The 17,444-nt window shown below is 36.8% G+C and overlaps 1 protein-coding gene across 2 annotated transcripts; it reads right to left on the reverse strand.

The window, feature by feature from the left end:
• Positions 1-6,803: 6,803 nt before the first annotated feature.
• fbxl22 (F-box and leucine-rich repeat protein 22) lies at positions 6,804-13,224 on the reverse strand. Of its 2 annotated transcripts, XM_038268709.1 has the most exons (3): positions 13,078-13,223; positions 12,762-12,872; positions 6,804-8,636 (listed from the first exon to the last, which is right to left on the reverse strand). In XM_038268709.1, exons 1-3 carry the CDS (start codon positions 13,206-13,208, stop codon positions 8,288-8,290), a joined length of 591 nt encoding a protein of 196 aa, XP_038124637.1. In that variant the 5' UTR covers positions 13,209-13,223; the 3' UTR covers positions 6,804-8,287. The 2 variants fall into 2 exon arrangements, with proteins under 2 accessions (XP_038124637.1, XP_038124636.1); XM_038268708.1 differs by having other exon boundaries at positions 12,762-13,224.
• Between the last annotated feature and the right edge of the window lie 4,220 nt (positions 13,225-17,444).

Here is a 17,444-nt window from a genome sequence, read left to right on the forward strand (position 1 = left end):
TGAGGCTAGGTGTCAGTAAACTGGAGAGCATGTGTCTATAACTCCAATCTTCAAAGCTACTATCCTACAGCTTTTAACTTCAATATTTTTTTTGTCATGTAGAACTCAATTTTTAGACCTCTGGTATTTCCCCTGCATCTCTTGCCTTTTGGCATTTTTAAAAAAAAGTATAGAATAGCTTTCAGTTGTTACTCAGATTATTCTAAAGTTTATGTGGCCATAAAAGAGAACCATTCCACCTCCTCCAGCTTTATGCAGTTTCATCTTTATGTTCAGACTCCTCTGTTTCAATAGTTTCTTCAGCTCAATGTGTATATACGATTAGCTGAACAACTCTTACTGGAGGTGCTAAGAAGGAAGCTCTGGAGAAATTAAGCTTTCTCTGCTGCAAGATTTTTAATCTGCTCTTAAAAAACACCTCTTGACTTTGGCTTTTGACGTGGTATAAGTTGGTAGCTTCATGTTAAAGAGGAACTCCATTTTTTATACATTGGGGCCTTGATTTTACATTATTATGTCATGTTCTACTCACCCATATGAGTTTTTTTGTCATTTGGAGCTGTTCTGAAGATATTCCGTTAGGTTATGTCCAAGTAACGTCTTCCTATGGGCAACGACTTGAAGGCAACAAACTAAACTGTTCATAATTTATGAATGGTCCGCCAGCATTCATAACATGCACATCCGTGGTTATATTTTTTATATTTTTTTAAAACAAAGCGGAGTGTGTATGACGTCATCCGTGTGCCGGACTGGAGTTGACAGGCAGCCCAGGCCACAGGCGGCTACGCTCTACCCCTTATATTAATTCGGCTAGCTAATCTAAATCGTTTAATTCCATTTGGAGAGCGAGATCATATGTGGTAGTAGCACTAGACATCTTCCAGGCATGTGAGTAAAACTAGCAGCGGTTCAGCGGACAGGAGGAATGAACGGTAGCCAGCGCGCGGATGACGTCATACACATTCCACTTCGTTTTAAAAAAAATATAAATATAAAAAATATAACTGTAGAGGTCTGGGGGACAGTGATTCGCCTAAATGTTATGAATGCTGGCGTACCATAAATGATAAATTATGAACGGTTTAGTTTGTGCCTTGAAGTCGTTGCCCATAGGTTACTTGGATATTACCTAAGGGAATATCTTCAGAACAGCTCCAAATGACACAAAACTAATATGGGTGAGTAGAACATGATGTAATAACGTAAATCAAGGGCCCAATGTAAAAAAAAAAAAACACCATTCTCCTTTAATTCTGGTTCCGTCTTTGTTGTATCTTCATGTTACTACTTTAATCAGATTTTTGTGAAACTCTGAATCATTATTTGCTTTGAATCATTATACTGTGCTAGTATATTTTAATCATCCTGTTGTTCAGCACTTTGACCAAGCCTGCTGTTTTTAAATAAAGTCAATAAAGTGAAATGGCTGGATGGATCCCCTCATCTGCATGTAGCTCTGAGGAGGTCTGGTAGCAAGTTATTCATTTAAAAACTGATTTTTTAACAAAGATGTATATAAAAACTGCAAGATAATAGCTCTGAAGGACTGAAGTTAGAGACCACCAAATAGTGTGGTGGAAACAGAGGGTGGAGTTAGTGGAAAAACCTGACATCTGATCAAAGTTGAGGTTTACAGCAGAGTTATGAGTCCGTAACCTGAGCACCAAAGTCATTGTTTGCTTCCTTCTGCTGTTAGAAATTGAAGTTAATCCATTTTAGATAGTAAAATTACTGTAAACTTTGATTTGGACTGTTACGCCACATGGACAGTATCAGTGTTTCCATCCAAATATAATGCAAATCTTTTGTGAACTTTTAAAAAAGAAAAAGAAAATTCTAACTAGGCATGTTTCAACCCCTTGGAGCAAATTAACGAGGCCATGCAAAACATAAATGTGTGTTTTGTTGTAGTAAACAGGAAGTAGAGTTAACAAGACAGCCCTGACCACAGATCAGAGTTTTATCTGGGTAAATGTGTTGTTAAGTGTTGTAATCGAGCAAGTTTTACCTTTTGTTTTAGCTATTATTAGTGATGGTTCATGCAATCCAGAGATTGCTAATTTGTTGACAATAATATATAGTGAGGAGGTCTTTTGAGATAACAGTACAGTAAGAAGAGTCAGTTATTTGTAGTTCATATCATAGCAATTTTCAGTAATATTATTGTAATTTGATATTTTCCTAATATTTTTCTACCTTATACATATTATCAAATAAAAAATGAATAAATAATATAGTAATTTTTTCCATTTCTATTGATGACAACAGGCTTGTATATTGGGGTTAGTTAATACAACCCTATAATTAATTCAGTTTCTACCTTATCTAGAATCTTTTTATTAGTCTCAGTTTGCCCCATTCAGCACTTCTACATACGGTAACACTTCTTTTTTGTTTATTTTAACCAAACCTAATCATGTTCCACACACATAAAGACACCGCACACAAAGGCTGTGTAAACTGCTGTCTGTATGTAAATATTGTCCTGTCTGAAGAGGAATATCAGGTTCTGACAGGGCAAAGTTTTGACTTGTTCTAAGTAGCACAGATTATGATTAATGTAGTACTTCTGCTACCACTGAAGTTAAGAAGATGGAATAAATCGGTTCTCTTAGAAGACAGTGAACTCGCAGTCACAAAATGTTGAGTTTATTTCAGCTTAAATCTTTTTTTTACCCATCCTTTGTTTACAGTAAACCAGCCTAGTCTTCTTAATTCTTAGCAGAGGTGAAAATTGAAGAAATTATTTATGAAATGGCTCCCACGGCTGACCTCATGAACATGCCAGGAAACCAGTGATTTCAGGTTTTGGGAGTTAAATGCTCACCCACACCCTTTTACATTCTTTGGGCCACCACCTCCTCCCCCTATTATTGCCAACATCCTGTCTTTATCAGCTCAGATTTCACCAGGGGGAACGTGTCTACGTCACTAACGCCCCACAACCCCCTCTCTTTCAATAACAGACTTTATTTTGTGTTCTTTCCTGTTTTTGTGTCATATTTAGAGCGTTTTTACTATATAGGGTCCTGTGTCACGCTAATTCCAGATGGATACTGTTGTTCCTATGAAAATAAAAACAAGAGTTTATTTAAAAGTTTTCCAAAAACATTGAAAAATATATTAACTCATCAATAGAGTTAATTGAGAGTTGCCCAGATTTTAAGATGCATTAAGTAATGGTTTTTTTTACAATCCCTTTCTGAGATCTGATACCTCTAGAGTATTAGACTGTGGTTCAATGGGTATTGTACATCGAACTCAACGCCATTCCTGACATTTTGAATTGAAAAAGCTTATTGGATGGGCAGCAAAATGTCTTAAAACTTGGAAACAATGTCCAGCGGATTTTTTTAAGTTTTCTTTTTTTGCACTGGATAGAGTAGCAAGTTATCTTTTCAATTCCAGCTTCCTTTTTTCATCCAGTATTAGAGTTGAGATGAATATTAAGAAAAAACTAATTCTAAAATCAAAGCAAGGCAGCAGAACTCCTTTTTGCTCATTTACTACAGATTTTTTTAGTGAGATAATTAAATAGTCAAATCCAAACAAAGCCTGTCAAAGATGAGTCTCATTTATGCGACTAAGAGAGGTTTAAAGACTGAGATCATTTAGCTGTTCAAATGTTTTCACTGTTGAATTATACATAATTTTGTAAATAAACAAACAAAAATAAAACAGATCACAATTCCATTATTAGAATGTGTGTTTGTTAAGGGGTTTTGATTTGCATGACTAGCGGGCTTTCAAAGAGAAAAGCAGTGTTATCATTACCATTAATGGTCTGTCGTCGCTCCACATGATACTGTTTGGCCAGTATGAAGCTGCTAATTGTTATGATTAAAGCGGCCTGTTTGCTCCAGTTGGATTTTTTAAAATTAAATTTGTTATTCTAATAGAACAAGGGTAACAAATTTAATCAATTCTGTTGCAATTTGCTTGATTCCCAAATAGAATCATTGACCTGATTTCTTGTTATTTTTGTAGTTCAATTATGAGCAACAGTGTGCCTGAATAACAAGAGGGCCAGAGGCAGTCTGAAATGTACATACTCTTATTTTTGGCTTTTATCTCTTATCAGTATTTCAGACTTTTATTTATTCATTTGAACCTTTCTTTTTCAAAAGTCAGAAATCCTTCATAAAAAGATTTTCTATAAACCCCTCTTTTAATTTGATGACCTCATTAAGCAGGTTACAGAGAAACCCCGGCAGACATCGTTTAGGACACCTGACCTCTGTTCTTGGCGTTTTTAAACTTTTTTCTTGGCATTTACTTTAGTTTTCAGCGCAGTCCATAAATGTTAAGGATAGTTTAGGCTATTTCCTTTCCGTGAACTCCAGCTTTATTTAATCAAGAAGCAGTTAATCTGTTTAGGATGATTAAGACCCACAGTATCAGGTTTGGACCATACAACTATCACTGTCCTGTGTAGGTTACCATTAATACGGACCTAAATCGCTCTGTGATGACCAAGAAAATATTGTTAAAAACATGACTGAAATTTCAAGCGATCCACATGAACAAGCCAATGAAACAGTTCTTAGACTGTGACTCAGACTTACACTTAGACTGAGGCTCTACTTTATTAAAGCCTTTGCATTACTCCTTCGGGGAAATTCTGGTTCCATGGGCTTATATATAGTACAACGGGCAAAGTTAAAGCAAGATGCAGTTAAAGATAAAAAAAAATACAACAGAAAATAGAAAAAGAGTGTATATAGTACAGAAGAGCATTGTCAGGATTTGGTTGTGGTTTGATGACCCAAATGCAGAGGCAGGGAGGCAGAGGTGAGTTTCTTGATGATTTAATAACATGGTAACAGACAACAGAGGCAGGAATCCAAAATCCAAAAAGTAAAACGTGAAAAAAAGTCAAACAAACCAGAAACCATGGAGACATCAGGGGAAAAAACTATCTCGACAAGGAAGACTCAGTGAGACGGAGTTGGAGGAAGTTAGACGAGGACCCAGCACTAAGGAACTGCACAAGGAGTTTATTTATGGGAGACTGAACAAAGAGAGGTCTAACGAGCAGATTGGGAGCAGCTGTGAACATAGCAGACTGGAAAGGAGCTAGGGAAAAAGGAGAACACTAGAGGGCACCAGAGGGCAACAAATAAAAACCTGAAAACCTAAAATATAACCAAACCAACCAAACCAGAAAACAAAAAGCAAAGTAAAAGTGAATACTCAAAAGAAAAGACAACAGAACCAAGACTGTGACAAGCATAAGAAAAGTTTAAATGTCCTGGAATATGTTTCCTTTAGATATAACAATATCTGCACAGGAAAGAGCTAAGAAAAGACTACACAGTAGTTGACTTGGATTATTGCACTTGAACTGCAGAGATGTGCTGACCATCTGGAGTTAGATGACACAAAGATTGAAAAGAAGTGTGCTTGGAGGACTTAAGGCGAGGCTTTCAAACCAAAAGGATAATCTAACTGTCAAGCAAGGTGATGGAACCATTATGCTATCAATATTTCTTAACCCTTGAGAATATTTATAAGCTATGATTTAAGGCAAGGTCCATGCAAGGAAACAAACCCATTACCTATACAATTTTTAATAGCAAGTATACAAAAATTCAGGTAGAATTGTATTAAAAATGTTTGTTTGTATGCAGTTTGCAAAGAAATGTCTTTCCTAATATAACTGTAGGTAGAGTTTGAGTCTGTATGTATAATTATGAACCAGTATATATTGAAAATTCTGGACCTTCTGTTTTTCCACCATCTGTTGATGTCTTTAAACAATCCAACAATAATCCATCTTAATAATGGGAGTATCTTTACTACTGACCTACATTGCAACCAGACACAGTCTGGAGAAACTAAGTGGATATCACCTGCACTTTGGTGTGAGGTGAATTCCTAAGCATTATAGTATATTTTAAACAAACAGAGCTCAAGTGTAACATTTAAAATGCACATTTGGATGTTAATGTATTGGTAATAGAGCTAACCAAAGTGATCAAAGTCCTGTTGCAAATATTTGCTTCAGCTATGTTTATCCGGCTCGCAAAGGGATATTTTATCATCCCATTGTTTATTTGCTCACATTTTGTAGAGATTTTACCTTTTTTAAAGCTTGTTCTGCTGGAATGTAAAAGATGTGTTTTAAATTTAACTAAACTATCTTTCTTCTGCACAGGCAAAGATACATTCCACAAATGTTTTAGCTGAAACATCCCCCTAGCCATTTCAATCATTTTTATCTTTATTACATTCTCTGGATCAGCGCCATGAAATAAACCCTTTCATCTTGATTTAAGATTAAGTTGTAAAACTGGTGCTAATATACTATTTTCTGCTCATTCCGCTCATAGCTGAGGTAACATAACAGACCAAAGCTGATTCATTTAAAAGGCCTTCCACCAACACCCCAATTTGGGGTTGTTTGGTGAATGTTTATGAACAATATTATGTCAAAAAAAAAGTTTTATGAGAAAATGCAAAAAAGAACAATCATTTAAAGCTTTTCATTGATGTTATATTTGAATGATAGAGAGACACCACTAATGGGGTTCAACAGAGAGCACACAGGGGTTTTCTATGTTTGACAGAATCCCTTTAAACCCAAACCTGTTTTTTCTGAACTGCTTCCAGGACAAGGTGCCATAATAACATATGAAACTATTAATTTTGGAATTTTGATTTAAAACTGTATAAATTGTAATTAGTAATTTAGTGCGGCAAAAATATATTATCCATAGCAAATATAATCACACAGCACATCTGAAGGCTGTATTACAAATAAGGATGATGTTATTAGTAATCGGCATGTCTGATCCATCTTTAAAATCATCTTTAAACTCAACCTTTCTAAATCCTTAATTTTTTTTTTTTTTTTTTTCGAGCTGTGTACAAGCAGATAGATTTGCCTCCAGCTGTCTATTCTGGAAAGTCCTCAGCTAAGGGCGTTTTAAAATCATTGCTAATAGGTTTTTATTGTCTGACCTCTGAGCAGCCACTCATCGAACAGAAATCGGTTTGGGAAATTGTATTTAGGCTATTAGTGTGTAATAGACATAATTTTATTTTGGATCAGTATATCTCAGACCAATCGACAGACAGACAGACAGACAGGTATGCACACATGCAGCAGACAAATCTGCAACAACTGCATTATAACTTTACTCCAATATGGACCAAAATTCATGAGGAAGTGTTCTTGCTTTCTAGCACTTTACAGGAGTCATTGCAGATAAAAATAAGTATTTCATGCATGAAATGAGTAATTGAGCTGAAATATCTCTCATGTTTCTATTGACATAAAAAATAATCGGCAAGCAACAACCAAGCGCATAATACATGCAAAAAAATAAAAATAAAATAACATTGTTACATAAATTATAGGTAAATATTATGTGCAGCACTTTGGAAAAGAGGAACCTTTTCAATGGCCACTAGTTAATATTAAAGCCACTGGTATTGATTTAGACAAAGCAACAACACTTTCTGAATGCTGGCAGATTTCAGCAGTTTTCTGCTCATCTTTATCTTCACAGTTTGTATAATTGTTCCCAGTGTCATTCACATTTCTTTTTCATAAAACATTAATAGTCTTAATTAGGGAAATTTTTGACCTTTTGTGTGAATCATCCAAAAAGGATCCATGTGTCTCATACTTGTTTTTAACCTACTGTGCATCACAAAGAGTTAAATCAGTCCTTAAGGCGAAGTTTGGTTCTACCTGGTACGACATACCTAATAAAGTCGCCCCTGAGTGTATATTCTATTTCATGATCCAATGCTTTCAGTAAACAGACCTTTGACATAAACAGATATAAGAGGCTTTCAGGAAGTCACTGCTACCAAGAAATATATTGCTTAGAAATTACCTCACACATGCTTTCTTGTAAAAAGGGGAGTTTTCATTTTCTTCGTACACACCGAGCAAAGATAAGAAAATCTGTTTGTCACTAAAAGGAAGAGGCTCTCATGAGTTTTTAGCTTTTGTGTAGGAGCAGAATAAATCTTCTCTATTTAATGTCCATGTTATCATCCCTCTAGTATATTTAAACAGGTTTAAAAGCATATTTACAGTATTCCAGGATCAGCTTGAGAATTAGAGGGAATGTGAAGTCAGGGTAAGACTCTGACAGGAGTTTATGTGTCTTTGTAATAAGAAAACCTTATAAGATACAAATATGAATAATAAAGATGTATAAAATTCTAAAAAAAAAAAAAGAAAAGGAAAGAATAATTTACAAAAAAATACAAAAAAGGGGAAAATTCATCACTGCAAAGTCCTCATATAAAGGTGTCAGAGCATTCTTCAGGAGTACAGGAGGAATTTCTGTAAAGCTTTTTGCAGCGGCTCCTTCTCCTCAGGCTTGCTATCAGGAATCATATCAGCACTCCTCTCCGCACTCAGCTGGATGCCTGGTCTCATCTCCTTACAGCTCTGCAGTCCCGCCTGAGTGATGTTTCTGCAGAAATCCACTCTTACCTCCTCCAGGCTGTCCCCATGCTCTGCCACAGCCTGCAGGCTGCGGTCTGTGATGCGGACGCAGTTTTCCAGGCGGAGGATGCGCAGCTTCTTGCAGCACTGCAGCACTGAGACCACGTCCTGGTCGGTGATGTGCGCACAGCCGGACAGTGTCAGGGCAAGAAGGTTTGGACACCTGCAGCACACACAGCAGACAGAGTATGACATACAAGACAAAATGGGAGTCTTATATTTCTAGTATTAACCTATTCCATTGTAAATAATGCTTATGCTTTTTAAGATCAATATTTCTATGGTGGGAAATAGTCACAGGAAACATTGGTATGCATAAATAGAAAATAAAAAGAAACCATGATGTTATGATAGGTTAATCCTGCCTCCATTCTATCCTTTTCTGTATGCTCTGTACCACTGAAGCTTTTGTGTTTCCACTCTCTAACTTATAAATACTCTACAGACCAGTTAGAGGAGGTTCATTGCGAGACAAAAAAGGAGCTTCTCTGCTCTACTTAAAAAAAAAAAACACTTTGAAATGGGGTATTAGTGCAGTGCAGCCCACTTGCAGGCCTTCTCCTCAGAGGATGTAGGCAGACACTCGGATCACGGGTGTCATTCATGTTTGCTGATTCAGATTACATAAAGACTTACATAATCCTACTGCTTTTCCTACATGTGAGCCAAACATATTCCAGCAGTGCGAGAGCGCTGCCCCAGTAACCTCTGGACATGCAGCAGCTTGGTCATGTGTCCGGCCAGGCCATTTAGAGGGACCTTTACCACTGTTTTGCATGCTATTGACATTGTGGAACATGAGCGGTGTGTGCAGTAGAGTCTTCTTGCATCTTTTAGATTCTTGTTTCCTCTCTAATGAAAAGGTGTTTCAGCAAAGACCATAAATGAATTTTATTATTTTATAACCCAAAAAAAATAAAAAAATAAGCTTTTGTTATATAACCAGCTGTCTTTTGACACTCCCAGTTTGTGTGGGTTAGTATCTAATCTACCAAACATCTCTCCATACAACATTTTGTCTTACCCAGATATATATCTACCCTCTAAAAGTAATAAACTTCTTGTCAAGTTCTATAATATTTTCTTGTAATTGAGAATTAGGTGGACAAAAAAAATTATGTTATTTTTTGACCATGCAGTTGCATTAAGTCACTGATTTACTCTTATATATGACTTATCCAGTGCAATAGAAAATGTTGATAAGTTAATACCAGAATTCTGAAGTAAAGAAAAGGTAAAAGGAATAAAGTAAAGGATTTGCTCGTTAAAAAAGATTTCAAGCTTTAAACATCACCTATAGATGGAGAGAAGACAGCAAAGCCACAAACCTACCAGGAAATGCCCTCCCTGAACTGACAATCCTGCAGGACAACATTATAGGAGAGGTTAACAGATCCTAGTTACTCTGGAGGAGCTGCAGAAAAGAACCTTAAAGGGGGACAACATAAAAGCAACGAAAAAGAGCCACAAGTGATAATATTTTAGGTTTGCAACATGTGGAAACAAGGATGTGTTTCTGTTAGAGGAGACCAGAGTCTATGACCTATAAAAAAATAAATAAAACTATGTGAGGAGGAACAATGGCAGCGGGTGTAAGGAAGAAGAAAAGGCAAAAACTATTTCTATAAATGTTGCGAATCATTGTACTTACTCTTCAGAAATATGCTCTACTTTTGTACTGACCGATCATACAGATTAGTCGATTTAGCAAAAAAAATAAAAAATATGGCTACCCTGCAAAGCCTGTCAATAGTGTTATAAAACCATTGGTCCATTAATGGGCTCATCTCATTTTTTTTAAACTTTCTTTTCTTCCCTTTTCAATGCAGGATTGTGATTATACAATAATTTCAATAGCAATGCAATAACATTAGTAGATAATTGAACTGAGGGCAATATAGGATAGGGGAGAATCATGAGTTTTAATTTATCTTTATAACAAACAATATTGATTGGTAAGTATATCATACATTGTTCTTCGCCTCTGTTAATACAAAAGACCCCATAATAGCTAAAGTTGTTCATATTTTACACTAAAAACCTTAGAAAAAAAAAATTCAACTCCATTATTAGCAGTTTAGCAGTGTCAGCGACATTTCCATCACCCGGTTTATGTTTTAGACATGATGCAGTCCTAATTAAAACAGAACAGCTTAGTGCACTGTCTGGTCCCTGTTAAACACCAACCTGTAATCATGTCTCTAATGAGCTCCGTGGTTTACTAAAAGCTGTTTCGCTGGTCAAAATCTCCCATGAGGCTGTCTAAGAAGGTAGATTAAAATTTATTGTCAATCATTATCGTCAGTATTTTAAATGAAAAGCTTCTCCCTTAAACAGGGTTTGGGGAATTTACAGCCTTTCAGATTTAGGTGGAAAATATGTGCGGCTAAACCTTTGTCTATACTGGCAGCAGGAAGTATAATTAACGTAGAAGAACAGGATGTGCTTCTTCTGATTTCATAAGAGTAAGCATCAATTTAACCAAAAGAAGACGATTAAAGTTTGGACTCTTGAAACTGAAAAGGTTTCAAAAGTACCACCTACTGTCAAATTTACTCTCCTTGGTGCACCAAACATGTATGCTCATGTTGTGTAATTAATACCACCCCTAAGGATAATAAGAAATAAATCCCTGATAAAAAGCTTTACTATATTCATCTGTTTAAATGGAGCGTTCAAAATGACAATTTAGAGAAGTCTTTAGACATACTGCTCTTTATTGGTTTTCCCAGAAAGATAAAGATAGACATAAATGTGGCGTCAGAGTTAAGAGGGCAGAGACAGACGCACATGTTCGTTCCTCAAACAGCGACAAAGAGCCAATTGTAGGCTCCACCTGCCTGCATTAATCTCCAGTTTGCAGCTGACTGGGAGCGTCTGTGTCCAAATCACTCCTTTATCACTCCCACAGTCTCTCCCACGGCCCTCCCTCTTTGTCACGTGCGCTCAGTTTCCTCTGCCTTTTCAGACTCTTTAGGAGGGTTTATCAGCATGTGGAGAGTATAGGCCTAAAAGGCACTGAAACTGAAGCCTCCGGTCAAAGGAGGTGGCTTTGAGTCATCTCACAGCTCTCGTGTCGTGCTTCTCAAATTTCACAATGTAAGACGCACAGCCTGCTCTCCCCCTTCTGTCCTGGCATGGCACAGTGGCCGAGCTCCGCTTACATCAGCAGTTATTACTGGCTGCCTTGAAGAAATTATCCAGAGACCCCATTACGCCTCTGTGGGCTGATTCCTGCGTGGGGCTGACCACAGACACAGGGCCAGGAGCCAACAGAGCTAAGTTTCAAAGACCTATCACATGCAAGTTTCACGTCACTCAGTAAATATAATAATACATGTGCCAACAGTCATGTTTGGTTTAGAATTAAGCTCATGTCCTACAGATGCTGTTTTTGTTGTTTCAAAAGGCAGTTTTGGGTACAGCATTTGTCTCTAAAGGTTAAGGTTCATTGTTTCCTCCAGCTAAGCATTGGGAGGTTTAACTGAAACCTGTTCTCACCTGCTTTATAAAGCTGCTGCAAGACCAACAGGTGAAAATAGGTGGAGTCTGAATTCAGATTTGAAGTTAACTTGATCAAGATTAACCCCCTTTTTTAAATTTTGCTTCAAGGGTTTGTGTGTTTCAATACCATTAAAAGAACAACCCTTTTCTTTATTTGGCATCTTTAATCTAATGTTTACGCAGCTAAAAAGCTGCTGATGTGATCAACCTGAACATAAAATATTGCGAAACTTGCTAATGATTTAAAGGATGTACTAAATGATAGGACATGATTCATACAGTAGGCTATAATATAAATAAATGTGTCAATATTGGGATTATTAGATGCGTAGGTGCTGAACTCTTGAGATAATCATGAAAAACAATTAATCTAAATTTATTTAGGATATATAATACTAAAAAATTTTAGTTTTTTTCAATACAATGATAAGTTTTATGTTAACAGATTATTTATTTTCACTGGTTGAATAATTTGTGCTGAATGTGCATTTGCTGCATTCCTATTTTATTTCTGCAAGCTAATACTGAAAGTAACAGTCAATCTTTCCAGTCTGATTGTCCTCAGTTTGCCCTAAAATGTCTTCTCTGCACCAAACTGTGAGACCAAATAGAGCAGACAGGGAACTTATGCTTGGCTGATATGAAAGATAAACATTTTATATGTGTGGTAACCGGAATCGCAGATCAGAGGGGATTCTGGCCTCACATAATCTTGGAAGGGATTTGTGTCATAGCTTGTTGTTACTTTTTATAAAGCAGAAGAAAAACACACACAAATACTCACATGTGGCACACATGGGCCAGGAAAGTGCTGACCAGGCTCTCATGTTTGCTGCAGATATCCTTCTGGAATGAACTCTTTAACCAGTCCTCAATGTTGCACACAAGTTGGACTCTGCTGGAATACCAGCATATAGTTAAGTAACGCAATGAGGGTCCAAGCACATAGTTGTCCCATCTGAGCTGACAAGGGGAGCTAAAGTGGAGTAGGTTCCACAGACAGGGGTCAAGGTAGACCTCCCGGAGCTGACGACAGGTAAGAGACAAACTTCTGCGGCTGTCCTTGTCCAGGAAGGAGAAAAGGTGGAGGAGACACTCACGGTTGAGCTGGGTAAGATGCATGGTGAACAGTCAGGAGATGTGTGGAGAGGCCTCGTCCCTGGGGCAGAGACAGACCTGCTGGTAGGCGCAACAATGAACCCACAGCCTGCTTTGTGTGGCCTAGATACATGATGCCCCCTCAGGCGCACGCTGGAGGGGCTGCACATATAAGGCGCGGAGGAGATGGCTATTTTGGGAAGACAACTGCGATACGTTCAAAGATGGAAGTGTTTGAGCCGTGCACTCCCTTCCCATCTGTCATGGCTCTCAACAGGCAGCGTGGCCTGGACTGGACCAGATGTTTACATTGTCCTGGCCTACTTCACAGAAACTTCAGAACTACACACCAACAGACACACAATGCCAAAGGCACAACTTCAACACTTACTGTAAAAAATGATCTTTACAAATAAATGTCCAATATTATGACTATGAGCTGAGTTAGATATTTTATGCTCTGATTTATCTTTGTTATAGTCATTTTTTTCCATGCAAAATAAAATTTGTGCAGTTTACCACCTGAAGATTATATGAATAAAGAGAAAACAAATCTGTTAATGTTTTCTGCCAATAGTGGCTTATTTTTTTCGACAGTAGGCTGAGGGGAAAGGGAGAGGGGGAGAGAGATGCGGAAAAGGACCACATGTCGGATTCGAACCTGAGTCGGCCGCATCGAGGACTAAGGCTTTCTTACATGGGTAATGCGCACTAACCACTGCGTCACCTGCACGCCCTTTCTACCTATAACTTTAAACAAAATGTCCACTTAAAATATACAAAAAAATTAAGACACACCTTACACTTTAAGTATTATTGTTTGCAGACGTATACAAAAGAAAACTTCAAGATAAAGAAGCCAATTGTAAAAAAATATGTCTTAATATTTGCTTCTGATTGCAAATAAATTTTTCCTTCTGTCTGTCTTTCTTTCTTTGTTTTTTTTTTATAAAAACCCCTAAAACTTTTATTCTAGTATGTTAATTCAGTGTGGGAAAATAATTTATATTACAACAAAACACAGGAGCCACCACTATAAAAACTTTTTTGTGTGTTTCTGCTATAGAGGAACCAATGTCTGCTTTGTTTAAATTAAAAAAGCTAGCTAATTGATATTAATATCTGTTAACTTAGTCTGGATACTGCACAAAAAAATATATATATTTCTTTAAAATAAGCAAGGGTCAAAACAAATAAAAACAAAAATATGTTTTATTGTAAAACCTTAAATTTGTACCTAATATACAAAAAAAAAAAAAAAAACACAAAACGTAAGCCTTGATATTGTGATAAAACTATATATAATATAACTTAAGTTATATATTATTTTAGGATTAAATGATTAAGAAAAAAGAAGGCCTGTCAACATTCCTTCAGTAACACTTGCTCTATCTAGCAGCATCTGATGAAGGCTGTGCACAAGTCTGCTTCTGAATTTGTCCTCTTGTTTTATCTTCATATTTATTGTGACATTAAAAGAAAAGCACGAAATCACAGCTAAAATACTTTGTGTTTAAGGTGTCAAATTATCTCAATTTTTTTGTTGTTGGGCAACTCAAAATCCTTTGACTCAAGACTTGTTTAGATCGTCATGTAAACATTTATAGGATTAACACAATATTTCAAATAAGTCAATCATAATTTATATAAATTCAGGGACTGCCAGTCATAATCTGGTTTTATCTCAAGAGAACTTTGCCTCCTTCAGATGAGGAGACCTTAAAATGATATCTCTCAAAAGGTAACACTTTGTAAATAAGAGAAATAAATCTGAAAAAAGTTAAATACAACCAAAGAAAACATAATCCAGTAATCTCTTATCTGATGGGGTGTCTTATGTTTTTTTAATCTAAAATGAGTAAACGCTGCTGATGCTGTTATGGAACATCGGGTCCAGTATGACTCTAAAGAAAAACATGTTTTCTTTTAAAAGAAGGTTGTGAAAGACTTGGAGATTAGACAAAAAAGGATCAAATGACAATGATCCCTATAATAATAATTAAAAAAAAATCTTCAGTGGCTCCATTGATTTACTCTTTTTTCCAGCAGTTACCACAGAGATGATAAAATATTGTTATTAGAGGAGTGAACAGGACTCACACCGGATGGTTTACACACATAAACTGCTCTAAGATTGCCACATTCAAGATAATCAGAAAGACAAATAACTTCCCTGCTATAAGCTCAACATGTGAGCTGGAGTCACAAGCACATGCAGTGCTACGTAGGACTTTGCCTAAGGCAACCTGCTAAACTGTGACTCAGTGTGTTTGCTCAACTGGAGCGCAGAGGATGTACTGATGCCAAAATACTATAAGCCTGCACATATGTCATCACACTACTTTCCAAGTATGTCCTGTTAAACTTGTTATAAGAAATCTGTTAGAGGAATAACAAACAAACCTAGACAATAAGAAGAACCACTGCTTCTTATAATTACATTATGTACAGTGTTCTAATGTTCCAAACGAGACCTGTGACACAACCACAGCAAAATAAGGTGAGCCAGTTATTAGTACACAGAGTTAATGGTCCACAGGAAAGAGAAGAAAACGCCTGCTTGTTTCATTAATGGAGGGGAGGGATGGAGAAGCGAGCTCGCAGCCACCTGTGAGAAAGCAACCAAGAGCAGCTGTTCCTCTGCATACAGGAGCGCTTGTTCCTGCCACAGTGAGAGGGTTTACTGGTTGGCACGTGTGCAGCAGGCAACTCTGGTGTATGTGTGCCACTGGGCGTGGGCCGAGGTTTTTTCAGGGACTAAAGAAGAGCAGTATAAAAAGCCGGGCACTAAATATGCTCCCGCTCCTCTAGAGTCTTCCACGTCAAGGGCTTATAAACATTCAAAGAAACAAAAGGAGCTGCAGGACCTTTGTAAAGGAGAAAATACAGAATCTATAGCATGATTTTACTGTAGTAAACATTTAGAGTAAAAGAAGAGGGCACTAACTTGTGTTTTGCTTCCCAAAACAACTGGTAGGTATTTACTTAATCTTTTGTTGGAATAGAAAATTGCTGAAAAGTTATTTTAGTTTAACAATTTATTTTTAAAAACTATGAGTAATAATTAGATGGGTATCAATTTCATAATTGAAATTTCATTTTTTTTTTTTGTCTTATTAATAACCGCAGTTTCTTACAAAACAGAATATTTTATCACATAAGACCAAAATAAATTGGAAACTATGGAACTGATCATGGGAGGGATGGCTGAGTTGACAGATGCCCAGAAGGCAACAACTGATACCTTTAATGAGGGTAAACAACAAAAAACAAGTTAACTTAAGGCCAAATCGTGAGGTCAATTGTGGTCTGCAAGGTCTGTAAGGTACGCCTCTTTCTAAAAGCTGAGTGTAACTGCGATAGGATATGGTACCTACTTAAGTAAAAACAAAAGAAAGATAATATAGTAATAATTGAACTTAATTGCTCTCACACTGGAGAACTTTACCTCTGCATTTAAACCAATTTCCTTGGAGAGAGCAGTAGACTGCCATTGTGTGGCACCCATGGAGCAGTGTGGGGTTAACAGTCTTGCTCAGGAACCCAGAGTGGAGGCTGTGGGGAATCGAACCTGGTACCTGCAACCTTATCAGCGCACTGCTCTAACCTACTAGGCCAGAAATCTGCTTCACAAGCCTTAAAACTTAAATAGCTAAGTAAATAGGCTAAAAAGACAATAAAAAAAAAAAAATTATAAGTTCACAAGTAAAAAAAATCAAGCTCCCTTATCAGTATTAATGTCCTACAGGTTCTTTTTTAATGAAAAAAGTCTGTTTTTCCCAAATCTCCTATAGAAACATTATGGATTTTTTTTTTTTTACATTAGGGCAAGTGATTTTTGCCACAAAAACACTTTGTTACAAAAGTAACAAAGTCTTGTTCTTATCCTCCAATAACACTCTTGACTTGTCAAAATATGTCACCGAGTGCCTTATGAGTTAAAAACACTGGTTTTACAGAGTGATGGATCAGCCATGTTAATGGAACATTTACGGGAAGGAAAAAAGGTGGTTAAACTAGTTGACATGCTAGAGAGAAAACTGCAGACTTTGGGAGTTAGAGTTGAAGATTAAGATTTGGAATGAGGTTGAAATCAGGGCTTTCAAAAGCTACTAGAACCAGAGACTCCGGGGGTTTCTTAACTTGAGAAATCCTTAAGTCCAAATTCGTCTTTCACTTTGAATTGAATTTAGTTTGAAGAAAGAGGCAGATAGTTTTATCAAGTCTAAATGTAGTGCTGCCTGTGCACTTCTTTATCTCTGCTCAAAGACATGGAGGTGCTGATTAGATTTTCCAGAAGGACTTAGTTGCTGCCCACACAGAACGGCCTCGTTTAAAAACCATGGAATCATGGTACTTTACTGACCTG

This window comes from Cyprinodon tularosa, unplaced genomic scaffold (assembly GCF_016077235.1).
Source record: "Cyprinodon tularosa strain WSP-4 unplaced genomic scaffold, ASM1607723v1 ctg71, whole genome shotgun sequence".
Taxonomy (NCBI): domain Eukaryota; kingdom Metazoa; phylum Chordata; class Actinopteri; order Cyprinodontiformes; family Cyprinodontidae; genus Cyprinodon; species Cyprinodon tularosa.

Coding starts and splice junctions, on each gene's coding strand:
- fbxl22 (XM_038268708.1), bottom strand. CDS start 13,099: ATGCATCTTACCCAGCTCAACCGTGAGTGTCTCCTCCACCTTTTCTCC. Junction 8,637..12,761: donor CTGGCCCATGTGTGCCACAT/GTGAGTATTTGT, acceptor TGTGTGCTGCAG/GTGTCCAAACCTTCTTGCCC.